Source organism: Portunus trituberculatus, chromosome 20, assembly GCF_017591435.1.
Source record: "Portunus trituberculatus isolate SZX2019 chromosome 20, ASM1759143v1, whole genome shotgun sequence".
Taxonomy (NCBI): Eukaryota; Metazoa; Arthropoda; class Malacostraca; order Decapoda; family Portunidae; genus Portunus; species Portunus trituberculatus.
In genome coordinates, this window is record NC_059274.1 from 8,501,609 (window position 1) to 8,517,590 (window position 15,982).

Consider the following 15,982-nt stretch of genomic DNA (forward strand, 5'->3'; position numbering starts at 1 on the left):
CAGCTTCTTGCACTCAGATCCACCTGGAAGTTTTCCCACCCTACATCTCTCAGTCTCCACTTCCTCTTCTTACTCGCCACTTTCACTTCTTTCCACCATGCAACAGGCACTCCACAACCAGCATATTGTGATCAGACACAATATCAACCATACCATCATCATCTATCCACATGTGTGACACAATTTCACGCATTCTTCCATTCACCAACACATAGTCTATCGCTGACTCCTGCTCCCTTGCACTCCAAGTCACACATCCCTCAGCCAAGGTTACATTCAGATTCTCTAACTCCATTTCATCCACAAAATCCCCAAGCATCTCACCATTCCTGTTCAAACGTTCTCCCAAAATTCCTACATGTGCATTCATATCACCCATCACCAGCACTTTCTCCCCTCCATGTTCTCTCACAACTCTCTTCAGTATGTCATACTTCCTCCTGTTCTCCCTTTCAGCTCTTTCACCCATGATAGTCATGTACACCACCACCAGAACCATCTTCTCCACTCTGCCCCGCCCATCTGTGCACTCCACTCTCATTGCCATCACATCCTCACTGCTCTCACACGTTCCCACACCAAGCTCTTCTACTTTCAGTCCACTCTCTTTCCTGTAGAGAAAGGCTATGCCTCCTCCCTGCATCTCCTGAGTCTTACGTCCCTTCCCAATCATAGCAAACTCACATCCTTCCATTTGTACCTCACCTCTCAAGTGCATCTCTGTAAGCCCGACTATGTTGAACTTCCATTCCTGGAGCTCCTTGGAAATGGCCTCAAACTTACCCACACCCCATCCTCTCATATTCATGCATCCGATCCTCACGCTCTCACTTGCCTGGCTGGTGTCTTCACCCTGGCATGCTTCTGTCATCTCCCGTCACTGGTCCATCGGCTGCAGCGACCTCGCCCTCACCCACTCACATAGCCGTCGACCCATCCTGGCAGGTCCCTGCATCGTTCAGGTGCATGCTGTCCTTCTCATACAAGCTGAACCGGTCCACCACGCCATCCATATTGATGAAGCTCGGCTTGCCTTTTTTCTCCTTCATCCACTCAATCTTCATTTTCAGCAGCTCCTCTTGCAGTCTTCTGTTGGTGGATCTTCTTAGGCGCTCGTAGAACGGGCCTTCCCTGGATCTCTGCATGACACCCACGATGGCCACACTCATGCCCTTGTCTTCCACACTCTTTACGGCATCCACAACATTCCTCACCGTCTCGTCTTCGCCAATATATTCCAGGCAATTGTTTTGCCTTGATCTTGATCTTGATCTTGATGCAACAGGTGGCTTGGGATTGCTCTGCAGCCAGGCCTCCTGTAGAGGACAAAAATTAAATAAATAAATAAATAAATAAATAAAAATAAATATATAAAAATAAATAAATAAATAAATAAATGAATAAATGAATAAAAAATAAATAAATAAATGAAAATACAAAAAAAAAAAGGGCAGTACAGGCAACCCCTGCTTAACGAAGCGGTTACGTTCCTAAAAAACACTTCGTTAAGCGAACCGATTATAACTTCCATTGAGAGTAAGCAAAGCAAGAGTGCATCATAGTACAGTGAAAAGTTTAATGAAAGTATAAATTATGAAGTTTAACATTTAGGCAGTTAAATTTAATTTAAGTTATTATAATGTACACTGATGTATGTATGTACATAACTTTATAATGTTGATGATCTTAAATTTGTGAAGTGAGGGAGAGTGAAATGGGAAAGACACTAACCGGCAACCTGTGGAATGTAAACACAAGGCGCATCATTGTACCGCATACATAACTTATGTACCACATTTCCACAAGGCTTTCCATTTTATCCATTGTAGAGTCACGAGTTCAGGTGGTTCTTTTAGCTTACAAGGAAGATATGGTCTCACCAGCCTTCTTAACAGAGTCTGCTGACTTGAAAATAGTAGAGACTGTAGATGGAGTCAAGATGGTGGCCAGCAATGCTATAGTTTTCTCGCTTCTCTCATGTCTGTGAATAATATCCAGCTTCACTTCGAGAGTAAGAGACTTCCTAGTCTTCTTAGGAACGTTAGGCCACATTGCAGGGTGTTTTGGTGGTAAGTTGAGCGAGTGAAGATGAGCTGCTGCTGACGCTGTTATGGGAGTGAGTGGTGCGTGTGTTGTCCACGAGAGGCTTGATCTTGATCTTGATCTTGATTCTACAGGTGTCCCAGGATTTCTCCTGAGGCAGGCCTTAGTATTTGCGGCTCCTGGTGTATTCAAAAGCTTGTTGGCTTGCGTGATACGGCGGGGCTTTCAAACTTGGAAAAAATTACCTGAATAAAATTTCGTTAAAGCGAGTTTAGTGTTCGTTAAATGAGTAGATGGTAGTAAAATGAAACCGTTGTAGCAAAATTTCGTTGTGTGAACCTTCGTTAAACGGGGGTTGCCTGTATTCTATTTGTTAATGATCCCTACACCTCATTCGCCACATTCTCTCCAGATATTCCTTCACAGCCTCAATCATCCTTTCACTCGTCTCTCTACACAGTCCCAACAGCAACACCATCCATTCTCTTCCTGTCTTCTCCAGTCTTTCATCTCTATTATGCCCGAATTCACTCAAGATCACTTGCATCATCTCATGCCTGTCTCTCTCATACTTCTTACACTCCAGCATGACATGCTTCACCATCCAATCCTCCCCCATGATGCGTCTATTGTAGATAGGTACACACACAATGATACGGAGCACCCACGCCTTGCCTTGCCTGAGATGATGTGTCCAACCTAAACAGAAGCTGGTCAGAGAATGACCGCGAGAGAGGGTGAATGTGGGTGAGGTGACCCAGGGAGGCGCTGGGGTCATGACCTCGTGATTGGCTTACCCCGACCCAGCGCCGTGACGTCAAATGGATGGTTTAAAATCATTGGATCCGGCATGGAGTGAGGAAAGGTGAGGTGACAAAGGAATGTGGGTGTGTATTGAACATTCGCGATGCGTGGGAAACTCAGATTTAATATATAGAAATGAAATACATGATGAAGATATACACGATACACAAAGACACACAATATATATATGATACAATTACTTCTCCCTTGGAAGCATCCGTCCTCGGATGTCAATAAAAATATATGGAAAATAGAACTTAAATGAAGAAGGGGGACAATGATATAAGAGGATCAGTTATACAATACAACATAGTACAAGATAAAATATAGATAAAATACATGAAAACATATACATAAATATATACATACGAGAGAAGATGAATGGGAATAGCCAAGGAACGTGAGGCGGGGAAATAGAGAACTGACTACTACACTGGGCGAGACCGAAGGTTATAGGGAATTGAAGGTGGAGGAGGTGAGACAGGCTGACTGTCGATGCTGACAGATCCCTGCTGTGGGAGAGTCAGGGGCGTGGTGGTGCCCGTGTCGAACCCACGATCGACAAGCTTGAGATGATCTCTATGAACGATGTTTTCTTTGCCTGTCTTTAGCTCGATGATCACCTTATGACCGTGCATGAGCTCCGTAACTCGGTGAGGGCCGTGAAAGAGAGGATCGAGTTTTGAGTGACGGTCATGGACTCTATGGAATACATCTCCGATTGCTATCTCGTGAGGGGGTAGAGCGGCGATGTTGCTTTCCCAGTATTGATTCCTGGGAGTCAAAGAAGTTGTCTCGCACCGACGTGTAGATACGCTGAAAAGCATTGACTCTGAATTTGACGTAATCGTCGAGGCAATAGAGCGGATGAGGTTCTGAGGAGAGAAGCTCGTGTGGGAGTCGCTTGTCTGTACCGAAAAGGACGAAATGCGGAGACTCATTGATGGAGGAGTGAATGGCAGAATTCAGCGAGCACACAATGAGAGGAATATGTGCATCCCATGCAGTGTTTGAACTTGCAATGAAGCGAAGGATAGCTCTTTCTACTTTACCATTAGCTTGAGGAGAATATGGGATGATGTTACATTTCTTGATGTGAAATGAATTGCAAACTGCTTTGAGTATGGTATTGTTGAACTCGGTGCCGTTGTCCAATAGAATGATGCGAGGAGTAGCATAGCGGCATATGACTTCATGGATCAATGCGCGTGCAATGGATTGTGCAGATTTGTCTTTGAGAGGAACCAAGATGCTGAACCGACTGAAACTATCCATGCAAACAAGCAAATACTGATGACCGTTTTCTGTGAGAGGAAGCTTCAACACATCGATAGATAGGCAGTCCCAAGGTGCATGAGGGGTGGAATATGGAAGATTGGGGGACTCAAAATGACGTGCTGGTCGATGCTTGGCGCATGAGATGCTTAAGAGACAGTGCTGAGTGATGTCCTTTCACATCGAAGGCCAAAAATACAATCTTTGGGCTTGTCTGAGAGATCTCTCTTTGCCTGGGTGACCAGCGAGAGGTGAGTCGTGGATGTGATAAAGAATGACAGGTACTAAGGGTTGCAGTACGACAAGTTGCGACACATGACGGAAGGAATCATCGTCAGAAGCGACATTCGTAGATTTATGCAAGATCTTGTCCCTGAGCTCGAACGAGTCTGAAGGGACATGTAACTTGGGTAATGAGGAAGAGTCACCTGATAATAGATAATGCTAGAGCAGAAATGGTCAGAGCGCTGGAGTTCTTTGATGTCATCTGGCGAGGGAAATGACTGCGGGGATGTGAGAAGAACTACAGGAGCGATGTGACGTGACAAAGCATCAGCGACGCGGTTAGACTTGCCTGGAGGGTACGAGAACGTCGGGTTGTATTCCTGGATTGTGAGTTGCCATCATGCAAATTTACCAGTTAAACTGTTGTCTTTGAATATATCAGTGACCGCAGCATGATCTGTTAGGACATGGATTGGATACCCGAGAATAATGTCCCGATAGTGATGGAGGGACCACACTACTGCTAACGCTTCACAGTGCGTAGTACTGTAATTTCTTTCAGCTGCATTGAGGAGACGACTGGTGAAAGTGATAGCGCGTGTTTTACCATTTTCATCTTGTTGCGAGAGCACCGAACCGAGACTGTAGCTGGAAGAGTTTGTACATAGAATAAATCCTTTATTGAAATTAGGAAAAGCAAGCATGGGGGCATTGCATAAGGCATGCTTGAGAGCAGTGAATGCTTGCTGGCAGTCTTCGGACCAGGAAAATGCAACATTTTTCTTCAGAAGAGAGGTGAGAGGCTGAGCGATCTGTGAGAAATCTTTTATGAACTGACGATAAAATCCTGCGAGACCAAGGAAACAACGAATGGCAACAGCATTAGAAGGCACAGGAAACTCTGAGATGGCACGAATTTTGTCATCAAGGGTGTGGATACCATGACTATCAACTTTGTGACCGAGAAACCGAATTTCATGTTTGAGGAGCTGACATTTGCTGAATTTAATTTTCAATCCAGCCTTAGCAAAACATGCAAGAACTTCAGATAAGGTATTGAGATGCTCAGGCAGATTCTTTGAAGTGATCACGAGATCATCTAGATAGAAAAACACTGAAGTACCCAAGAGACCAGAGAGTACAGAGTTCATGAGACGAAAGAAAGTCAAAGGGGCGTTTCTCAATCCCATGGCCATGCGTCTGAATGCATATTGGCCTGATGATGTGGTGAATGCTGTATAAGGGCGAGAACTTTCTTCCAGATTGACCTGGAAGAACCCAGACTGTAGGTCGAGGGTTGAGAAAACAGTGTTACAGTCGCCTATTGACTGAAGTAGATCTGCGAGAACAGGCATAGAATGTCGATCGGGAATTGTGATCGTGTTCAGATGACGGAAATCCACCACGACCCAAAACTCACCATCAGACTTGGGAACCAAGAAAAGCGGAGCGTTGAAAGGCGAAGCTGCAGGTTCAATGACGTCATCCTGAAGCATGGCTCTGACAGCATCGTCCACCATTGCCCTGCGACTGTGAGGGATACGGTAAGCAGGGACATAGGTGGGAGTCGAGCCTGATGTGAGGTGAATGGAGTGCTGAACAGCATCGGTCTTGCCCAGAGGTTCGCTAGGAAGGGAGACACAGGATCTGTAGGGTGACAAGAGGGAGAGTAAATCTGCCTTTGATTCAGGGATGTCGATCTCTCCAAGGTGGTGAGCAAGGATGGGTGGAGGGTGTGAAGGGGAGTCACTGACGGGTGACGAAGGTAAAGAAGCATGACAAGGTGAAGAAGTGACAGGAGTAACAGGAGCAGGATAAGGAAATACATCACCCAGATGCATGCCAGACTGGAGGGAGAGTGAATGATTTGTAAGATTTTGAATAGCCACAAGGCAAGAACCATCATCCTCGACAGTAGAGAGAACAGATTCGAGAGCAACACCTTTCACTCGGGCAGTGTCGGGCAAACATATGATGTCTGTCCCAGGGAGGACATGCTTGACATTCACTCGCACCAGGCAAAGGTCAGCTGGGGTGACAACCACAGGGGCAGCCAACACAGCTTTACCATTCACCGTGGATGAGAGAACGTCAGAGAGTGTCGTGGAAGGGGAGGGGATGTTGATGTTGTTGAACAGCGCATCGCTGGAGTGGAGGATGAGGTAAGGGAAGGGTCATGAGTCACTGAGGATGACTCAGAGGAAGTCTGGGTGACGAGAACAGGGGCAGTGTGAGGCAGAGGCGTGACACTGGCAACAGGAGGAAGATAATGAGAACCTGGGGGTGAGAAGCAGAGAGAAAGGTACCATTTTGAGCAATTTGATGGGTGAAAGGAAACAGGGAGATATTGAAACGAGACATGGTGTGATACCCAAGAAGCATGTCTGCGTTAAAACACACATCATCAATGACATAGAAATAATCAGTGATTGAGGGTTCTGAGGGTGACAGAGAGACAGTCAGAAAGACTTTGTTGCAAGGCAGGAGAATATTTCCAGAAATACCGCTAACTGTGAGATCTGGTGGAGAACAAGGGATGGGACGTGCTGAGGAACTGGAGACGTTGTTGAATGCATGAGTTTTAATTATGTTGATCGCAGCACCAGAATCGAAAAATGTGCGACACGTGTGAGAAGCAAATGTCACTGATGTGGTGAGACCTTGAAAGAATCCTGAGGACTTGACAGGGACGCACGGGAGAGGCATCAGCTGAGAGTCAGCAAAACGAACACGTTTTGAGGAGAGAGACTGGGATGGTGAAGCTGGAACACGTTTGAGGATAGATTTGAGTCCGAGAGCTACGACTGAGGTGTGAGGCTCTGGCGCTCGGCGTTTCCTGAAGGCTGAGAGGAGCATTGAAGTTGGTACAAACGGCATTCAGTGAGGGAATGACCGCGTTTGTTATGAAGCGAGCAGAACGCATTTGGGTTGAACTGAGAGCGACCATCGAGAACAACGTGACAGGATTGAACAACGTGATCTCTAATTCCACATCTTGGACAGACTACATTTCGTGAGGAGCGGGAATGAGACCGGTGGTGGTACTGAGTATGATGCGAGAGGGGCGTGAGGAGGAGCGACCACGTGAGGGAGAGTGATTGCGTGTTGGCGGTTGAACTGGGGTGGGGGGAGGAGTCTGCGCGACTGAGATTGATTGAGGAGCGGGGGGTGACTTCTCTGAAATTTTTTTACATATATCGTTCAAGAAATCCTTCTCTGTGATTTCAATGTCACTCGCGACAGCAAACGTGGAAGAGTCTAGCTGGACGACAAAGAGCAAATATGACATGAGATGCTTGAAATTCGCGGAAGACAACATACCATCACCATTGAACCATTGTGAGGATTTGAGCTGGTCAGTGAGTTCTGTGCTGAAGGACGACGCAACATTCTCAGCTTTGTACACATCTGCAGTTGTACGGGCGAGATAGGTGAGCGAACTTGCTACTTTGAGGAATGAGTGAGTGGCTCCTAATTTTGAGTGGCTTGAGAAGTACGAGACGAGAGCCACGGTAAAGTCTTCGTACTTGTCGAAACTGAGGAATTTATCGGATTTCACAAGCTTGCCAGCAAGACTAGACGGGTCATGACAGATTCTGGACTTGAGGATAGCAAGTTTTTCAGCATCTGAGTGTGCATTTCTCCGTGTGCATTCTTCTCCAACGCGGCGGATGAATTGATGAATGGATTCAGAACCGATGCCAGTGAAAGGAGGAATGGATATTGACTCTGAGATGAGAGTGACTTGTGGGGTTGGGACGGTGGGAGCAGAAGCGTTTGCCATGGTAGAGAGGTGAGAGCGTTGGGGAAACTTCATAAAACGTGAAAACAAAAGGAAAGGAAGAAGGTAGACACGTAGAGGAACACAAAATGGAGAGAACACGTAGAAAATGGAATGTGAACCAAAAGCGTGATAACACACACAAAGAAAAAAATGGGAAATAGAACACAGGTCACAAAATGGAGGGTTAATTAAAAAAACGTACAGAAGACACTAAATAAAATATGCAAGAAAGGGACACATACATGTATATGAAATCAAGACACACAAAAATAAAATTATAAAGGCTGGAATAGAAAACAACAACAGAAAGGAATGTGTGTACACAGATCAAAATAATAGCAATGAATAAAATCAATCAATGAATAAAGCAATTGATAGGAACTGGATTAAGAAAGGAAAATTATATACCGTGAACGACAAAGTGGTAGCAAGAGAATTTATAAGAGACTTAAGGATGCAGAACACATGAATACTTAACTACAGCTTGATAAAAGGGTTGCAGGAGGAGATGGCTGATCAGCAAAGATGGAGGGAGAAGCGACACGTGGAGCGAGGGAAACATGTGGTCACTGGAGTAAGAAGGGCGTGCTGAGCACAGGAGGGTGACCATGGGGTAAATAGGCGATGAGAGTGCACGGTGTCGTGCACTGCTCCCGATGAAGGTGCTCCTTCAGGTGAGGAACACAGCGGTGGAGCGCAATCCACAGGAACATAGCAGTAGACTGGAGGGGGAGGTAGGGAGCAGGTACTCACATGGTATGGTGGTGGACACCGAAGACTTGTGAAGTGGCGGCCACGTGGTTACCACGGATACGGAGGTGGAGCCCGGAGCTGAGATATGTGACCACTCTGAGAAGGTGCAGATGACGGCGTGCTGATGAGGGCTCCGACGAAGGTGGTGCCGATGATGATCAAGGAGAGGAGAGAACGAGGGCAGGAGTCTTGATTTTCCTGGACGGTCACCACGAAGCACTGATAAGCAAGGCAGAGGGCGCAGCAGAAGGGTGCGTTTCACTGTTTGATCTGCTGTAGTCTCTGACGAGACAGCCAGACGTTACCCTACGGAGTGAGCTCAGAGCTCATTATTTCCGATCTTTGGATAGGCCTGAGACCAGGCACACACAGGTGAGGGTGTGTGTGCGTGAATGTGTGTGTGGGCGAGAACATATGGGCAGTCACTGAAGTAGCAGGAACACATGGTGGAGGGAGCACAGGATGAATGGACGTGAGGTTCGAGCGCTGCTAAGAAGGGCGGAACACAGCTGCACACCAGTGTATCAGAAAAAGTCAATGGCCACCAGTGTTTGATGTAGATTGCTGAGATGAGGGAAGACGGAAACACTCACGGATATGAGGCGTCTATTGTAAATAGGTACACACACAATGATATGGAGCACCCACGCCTTGCCTTGCCTGAGGAGATGATGTGTCCGACCTAAACAGAAGCTGGTCAGAGAATGACCGCGAGAGAGGGTGAATGTGGGTGAGGTGACCCGGGGAGGCGCTGGGGTCATGACCTCGTGATTGGCTTACCCCGACCCAGCGCTGTGACGTCAAATGGATGGTTTAAAATCATTGGATTCGGCATGGAGTGAGGAAAGGTGAGGTGACAAAGGAATGTGGGTGTGTATGGAACATTTGCAAAGCGTGGGAAACTCAGGCTTAATATATAGAAATTAAATACATGATGAAGATATACACTATACACAAAGACACACAATATATATATGATACATTCCTCTCCAGAGTCACACATCCTTCTCTCACACCAAACACTTAACCTACACCACTAACCTCATCCCAGAACTGTCTAATTGCCTCCCTGATCTCATTCTTCTCTGTTATAACTTCCCCATTCACTTTCAGACTCTCCACACCAACATTCTCTGACATATTCTAATCTCTCATGAACTTGTACCATTTATGGCCACCTTCCATGCCTTTCTCTCTTAAAGATTCAATCACACTTCTTTCACACTAAACTTTAGCCTTCACTATCATTCGCCTTGTGAGTCTCTGTTGTTTCACATACGTTGCCCATGCATTCAGTTACTCATTTTCTGCCTCATCGCTTTCATGTCTCTTTTTCCTCAACCATCTACACTGTCTACTCATTCTCTTTGCTCCTTCCTGGCCTCTCTAATTTCACTGTTCCACCATGGTTTGCATACTCTCTTTCTCCTACCTACACTCACATACCCTATATGATTCTCAGCAGTACTCCACACATTCTAAACCAGTCTCTCATTCAGGTGCTCCACATCATGTACACTTACATCATCATTCCACCTTCTCTCACTCAGATCTACCTGAAAGTTCTCCAACCCTACATCCATCAGTCTTCACCTCCTTTCCTTATCTGCCACTTTCACTTCATTCTCACTCTGCATCTGGCACTCCGTAACCAGCATATTGTGGTCAGACACAATATCCACCATACCATCCTCATCTATCCACATTTCTAATATAATCTCACGCATTCTACCATTCACCAGCATGTAGTCAATCGCTGATTCATGCTCCCTTGTATTCAAAGTCACTTGCCCCTTAGCCAAGGTAACACTCAGATTCTCCAGCTCCATTTCATCCACAAACTCTTCAAGCATTTCACCATTCCTTTTCATCCGTTCATCCAGTAACCCTATGTGTGCATTCATGTCACCCATAACAAGCACTCCTTCCTCCCTTTGCTCTCTCACAACTCTCCTAAGTATATCATACTTCCTCCAATTCTCCCTATCAGTGCTTTCTCCCATAATCATCATATATACTACCACCACCACCATCTTCTCTGTTCTGCCACCTTTATTCTTACATTCTACTTTCACCACCATCACATCTTCACTGCTTTCACACCTCCCCACATCTATTTCCTCTACTTTCAGTCCTCTTCCTTTCTTGTAGAGTAAGGCTACACCTCCTCCCAGTGTCTCCTGTATCCTACGCCCCTTCCCTATCATGACATACTCACATCCCTCTATTCGCATGTCATCTCTCAGGTGAGTCTTAATAAGCACGACTATGTCAAACTTCCATTCCTTGAGTTCCCTGCATATTTCCCCACACCCCATCCTCTCACATTCATACAGCCAAACTTCACACATTCATTTGCCTGGTTAGTTTCTTCTCTTCCTTGTCTGCCGTCATCTGTTTGTCCTCCTCATCAAGCCGTCTCCACGCAGCACACCTGCCTTGCCCTCATCCACTCAGCCAGTTGGTGTCCCATCTTCTGGTTTCCATCCTGGTTGAGATGGATGCTGTCTCTGCTGAAGAGCCTGTCTTGGTCCAGGATCCCGTATGTATCCAGGAAGCTGACATTCCCCTTCTTCTCTGCTAGCCATTCCATTTTCATATGTAGGAGTTCCTTGCAGAGCACCTGGTTTGTCTCTCTTCTTGTTTTTTCATACAGCACTCCTTCACGCGGGCACCACAGGACCCCCACCACAGCCACATTCATCTTGTCTTCTGCTGCCTTGACTGCCTTTATCACTTCTTTCACTGTCTCTTCAGCACCAGCTGCCTCTAGGCTATTTCCTCCACCTTGTATCACCAGCAGGCTTCTTTCTTCCATTTCTTTGACTTCTTCTAGAACCTTCTTCTTTACATCCTGGATCTTGGCACCTCCCATTATGATGCACTCCACCCAAAACAAGTCACTCCGGCCCCTAATTCTTCCGGCCCCAGTCACTCTGGCCCTTAGTTTTTTCGGCCCCAGTCACTCTGGCCTCTCCTGTGTTCAACCCACGTCACTCCAGCCTCACACTATCTGAGCAGATATCAAACGATGGTCCGTAAGATCACAATTCAGCTTTATTGCCCCCTGAGCTACAGCTGACCCCATGGATCAATATTACATGTTTAATAGTTTTGGGTTTTGAAAAAAAAAAAAGTGACTTCCTGATCAACAGGTATCGAACTTTGGCCCATAAGTAAGTAAATCTGCTTCATTGGCCCCTGTGCTACAGCAGACCTCAGGATCAATACTATTATGCCTAATACTTTTCGGGTTTCGAAACACAAAATGACTTTATTTTTCAGCAAAACCCTGCATATAGTCCATTCTAACCATGGCTTCCTTTCAATGTGTTGCTTGTTCTGCCGAAGTCCGTCCATGCCAGCATACTTTTAAGAGTGTTGAGTGTGACCAGTGACAACACTGGACTTGTAACACTGGCATTAGTCAGGATGATTACTGTCGTATGATACATGGGGAACTTATGGTCAATGAACCATGGTTTTGTACAAAGTGTTCACTGTCAAAAGACACAGGTATGTCAGTACAGGGGATCCTCGTGATTCGACCGTTCGCAGTTCGAATTATCGCCAATTCGAACTCAGTTAATTAATAACCAATCCTCAAGGTTCGACCGACTGACTCACCAATTCGACATTCATATCTCGCGCGCCATCCACCTGGTCAAAATCCGCCGCCACCCGAAATTTGTCCCCAGCCCGCCAGGCGGAAGTGTAAACTGACGCTACCCTGTGCACAGCGTTGCCAGATTGTGCGAAAAGTAGTGGATTGGGCTACTTTTGAAGGGTACGCGCTACTTAAATTCGTAATCTGCTACTTGCGATTTTTTGGGCTACTTAATGATGTTTGGGCTGCTTGATGATATTATTGTGCTACTTTTGTAATTTTTCTAAATGTTAACAATAATAATGATGATATTAACAACATTAATAAAAGTAAGAATAATAATAATAATAGTAATAATAACTGTGACATTGAGAACAGTGTAGTTATGGTGCTTTTTTTTTTTCTTTTTGTGGTGAGTAGGCAACTGCGCTTCTCTCCCCTCATCGTACGTCAAGAAAATGACTTACTAGATAATGCAAATCTTTAAAAAAAAGTGATGCAGAGGAAGTGAAAGGAAAAATCTTTAAGGCAATAAGAATAATTAAGTTTTGTTAAGAAAAAAAATATTTTGGTTGAAATAATTTATAGATAAAAAAAGAAGCCAGAGAAAACTTATGGAAAAAATGGTACATCGTAAAAGAGGACTTCACTCCCATCCCCCTAACCCCATGGAAAAAAAAATATGAGCAGATAGTGGTAAGTACAAAATATAGTACAGCAATACTCTGCTTAATGAACAGGATAGGAAGTGTCAAAGCTGTTCGTAGAGCGAAAATTCGTTAAGCGGACGTAATTTTCCCATAGGAAATAATGGAAATAGGGGGGATACATTCTGGGCTTGTCCCCAACATACAACATGGGTTAAAAAAAATTATATGCTTGGCAGCATATTGGGCCACCGGTGTACCACTACTTTTATGATGTCATATGAGTCATTGGAAGTTAGAGGAGCTACGTACAAATTCTCTCACATTGTCGCATTTATGTTCACAAAACAACATTTCTATTAGCTTTTTACAAACCTTGCCACCAAGAAAGGATTGTTTTGTAATGCATAAAGTGAAATCTTACATGGAATACCAAAAAATAAAGCAGAGATGAGATCGGCCACAGATGAGGTGGAGACTCACGGCGACTCTGCCGCTTCTTCTTTTTCTTCTTGTGACCCTTTTAACTTGTGTGTTGCTTTCACCACGATATTAAATTTGTTTCCACTCCTCTATTGCCTATTTTTTTTTTTTTTTTTTTTTTACGGTAAGGCCTATAGCGCCTGTAGGCACACTTGAAGAGTGTATTAGAAGCACTGTTCAGCTTCCGCCCATTAGTGGCGCAGACAATTTTATTTTTAGTGGTACCCATATTAGGGCCCATATCACCGCCCAAGCTCATCTTGAGTGTAACCACCTAGAACCTGGGTATCATGGTGATATGTAGGTAACTTTAAACCACTCGACAAATGGCAAAGTGTTTTTTTTTTAAGGCTGTACGTGGTGGGATTCGAACCTATGCGTGGACGTCTGCCCGATCCCACGCTCACCACCTTATCCACTATGCCACCGCCTCCCTGCTACAATGGATATCACATCTTAGTATTCATATACGCTCATGCCATGAGGATAACCTCGACTCTGTGGCACTGAGTGATAGTGATTTACTAATGAAATACTGCGGTATTTCAAGAACAAGAACAGGGACAAATACCAAGAGACATGCAAGTGTTTTTATTTCCGAAAATGTACTATACAGCACCTTAATGTGTTTAATAAAAAAGAAGTTAGATATTAATGAAGCCTTTAATAGTACTGATTTAGTCTAAGTTAGTGTTTTTCAAGGTTATAGTGATGTTTTGGGTGGTCTAGGCTGGAGGTTGGTCCCTATCCCCCATATTCTTAAGTATCTTATGGGAAAATTTGCTTCACGATTCGAATAAACGCTGATTCGACCGATGAAAAACCGCCCTAACCCTGTCGAATTGCGAGGATCCCCTGTATACCAAGTACTATTTCCCATTTTTGACATACTGTATCTGATGGCTGCGTGCAGTTTCTCTAGTGACTAACAGGGTGGTTTGTTTTTGATTGACTTGACCGTAGGAAATGTGAACAAAGTTCTCACTCAATTTTTCTAATAATAACATTACTCACTGATACGAAACACTTTCAGAATGCTACACAAGCTATAAAATACCCATACAATCAATTTGGCACTATAACATTAGGTATAAACTACAAAATAAGATGTATACTTTAATCACCACTTTCCTGTGTCTTTCCATCGCGACGTCTATGGCATGAGTGACGCCCTGAGGCCACATTGTCGGGAACCACACTCACAAATAAGCGCACATCAACATAATGCCTCATAAAGCATTAATTACTAATGCTTACATGCTTTACATGTGTTTTCGTGCACATAGAAATATTGAACATTTATCTTATTCGAGGTGAATAATACCATGATATATGTAAACCTTACATGCAGTAACACTGTATAGTGGTTACATAATGAAAAATCTTCCTCCGTCCTTCCTTTCTTATCTCTCATAGTTTTTTTTTTTGTTATTACATTCCCATTATTTCATAACTTTTTCAGAAGTGTACGGGGAAGACATGGCATTTGATTCTCATCTTGATTGATATGGAAGAAATTCAGTGGTGAGACTTGTTTGGTGATTTGTATTGGATGCATGCATTCAATTATTTTATTGTGTTTTCAATATTATTTATTCATTTCTATGTACAATTTACATGCATACATATGTAGATTAGGCTGAATTATAGTTATTAAATTGTGTATAATGTATGAATCTACTACATAATTATTTCATAAAGAGAAAGCCCATTACTATATTCCTGTCTATATTATATAGTATAATTGGTGGCTGGAATGACCAGGATGGTAGGCTGGAGTTAGTGGCGTAGGGGGCCACAGTGACTGAGGGCAGGTGGAGCTAGGTGCCAGAGTGACTGTAAACCCACTCCACCTCCCTCCTCAGGAAGTCTGGGGTCTTCCTCACCATATTATCACCGATGATATGGACTGGGGCTTTCTTAAACATCATCCTCTTCCTGGGTCGGTTTTCCACTCTTCCAACTTCCACTATTTCCTGCTGGTCTTCATTCTTCTCCATCTGTACTTCCACTTCCTCCCTTGGGTTTTCCATCTGGGTGCTCTGCTGCTGCACACTTTTCGTCTCCCTGTTATTATCTTCATTCCTCCACTCTTCAATGCATTGCATGCACAGGAACACCAGCAAGTCAATAATTTAGCTCATGTCAGCAGGGGACACGTAGCAGCGGTGACATCTGGTGGATTAGTTCTGAAAACTCCCCATTTCTCACAGAAACGTCTTGCTGTATTTCTTTCAATATTGCAGCTATTCTAGACTAACTCCGTTAATAACAGGTCTACATAACATATTTAGGAAACTAAAATGTGGTTTACATAAGTTAAACCATCAGTTTTCTTAGTTTTACTCTCTCTCTCTCTCT

At 44.4% G+C, this 15,982-nt stretch overlaps 1 protein-coding gene across 1 annotated transcript; it reads right to left on the minus strand.

Annotated features, from left to right (window-relative positions):
- Positions 1 to 1,051: 1,051 nt before the first annotated feature.
- Positions 1,052 to 6,858, minus strand: LOC123506564. The gene is made up of 2 exons (XM_045258765.1): positions 5,768 to 6,858; positions 1,052 to 1,316 (listed from the first exon to the last, which is right to left on the minus strand). The coding sequence occupies exons 1-2, from the start codon at positions 6,186 to 6,188 to the stop codon at positions 1,054 to 1,056; spliced, it is 684 nt and encodes a 227-aa protein (XP_045114700.1). The 5' UTR covers positions 6,189 to 6,858; the 3' UTR covers positions 1,052 to 1,053.
- Positions 6,859 to 15,982: the final 9,124 nt, after the last annotated feature.

Coding starts and splice junctions, on each gene's coding strand:
- LOC123506564 (XM_045258765.1), bottom strand. CDS start 6,188: ATGCATCTGGGTGATGTATTTCCTTATCCTGCTCCTGTTACTCCTGTC. Junction 1,317..5,767: donor CTTGGTTCCCAAGTCTGATG/GTGAGTTTTGGG, acceptor TGTCCTCTACAG/GAGGCCTGGCTGCAGAGCAA.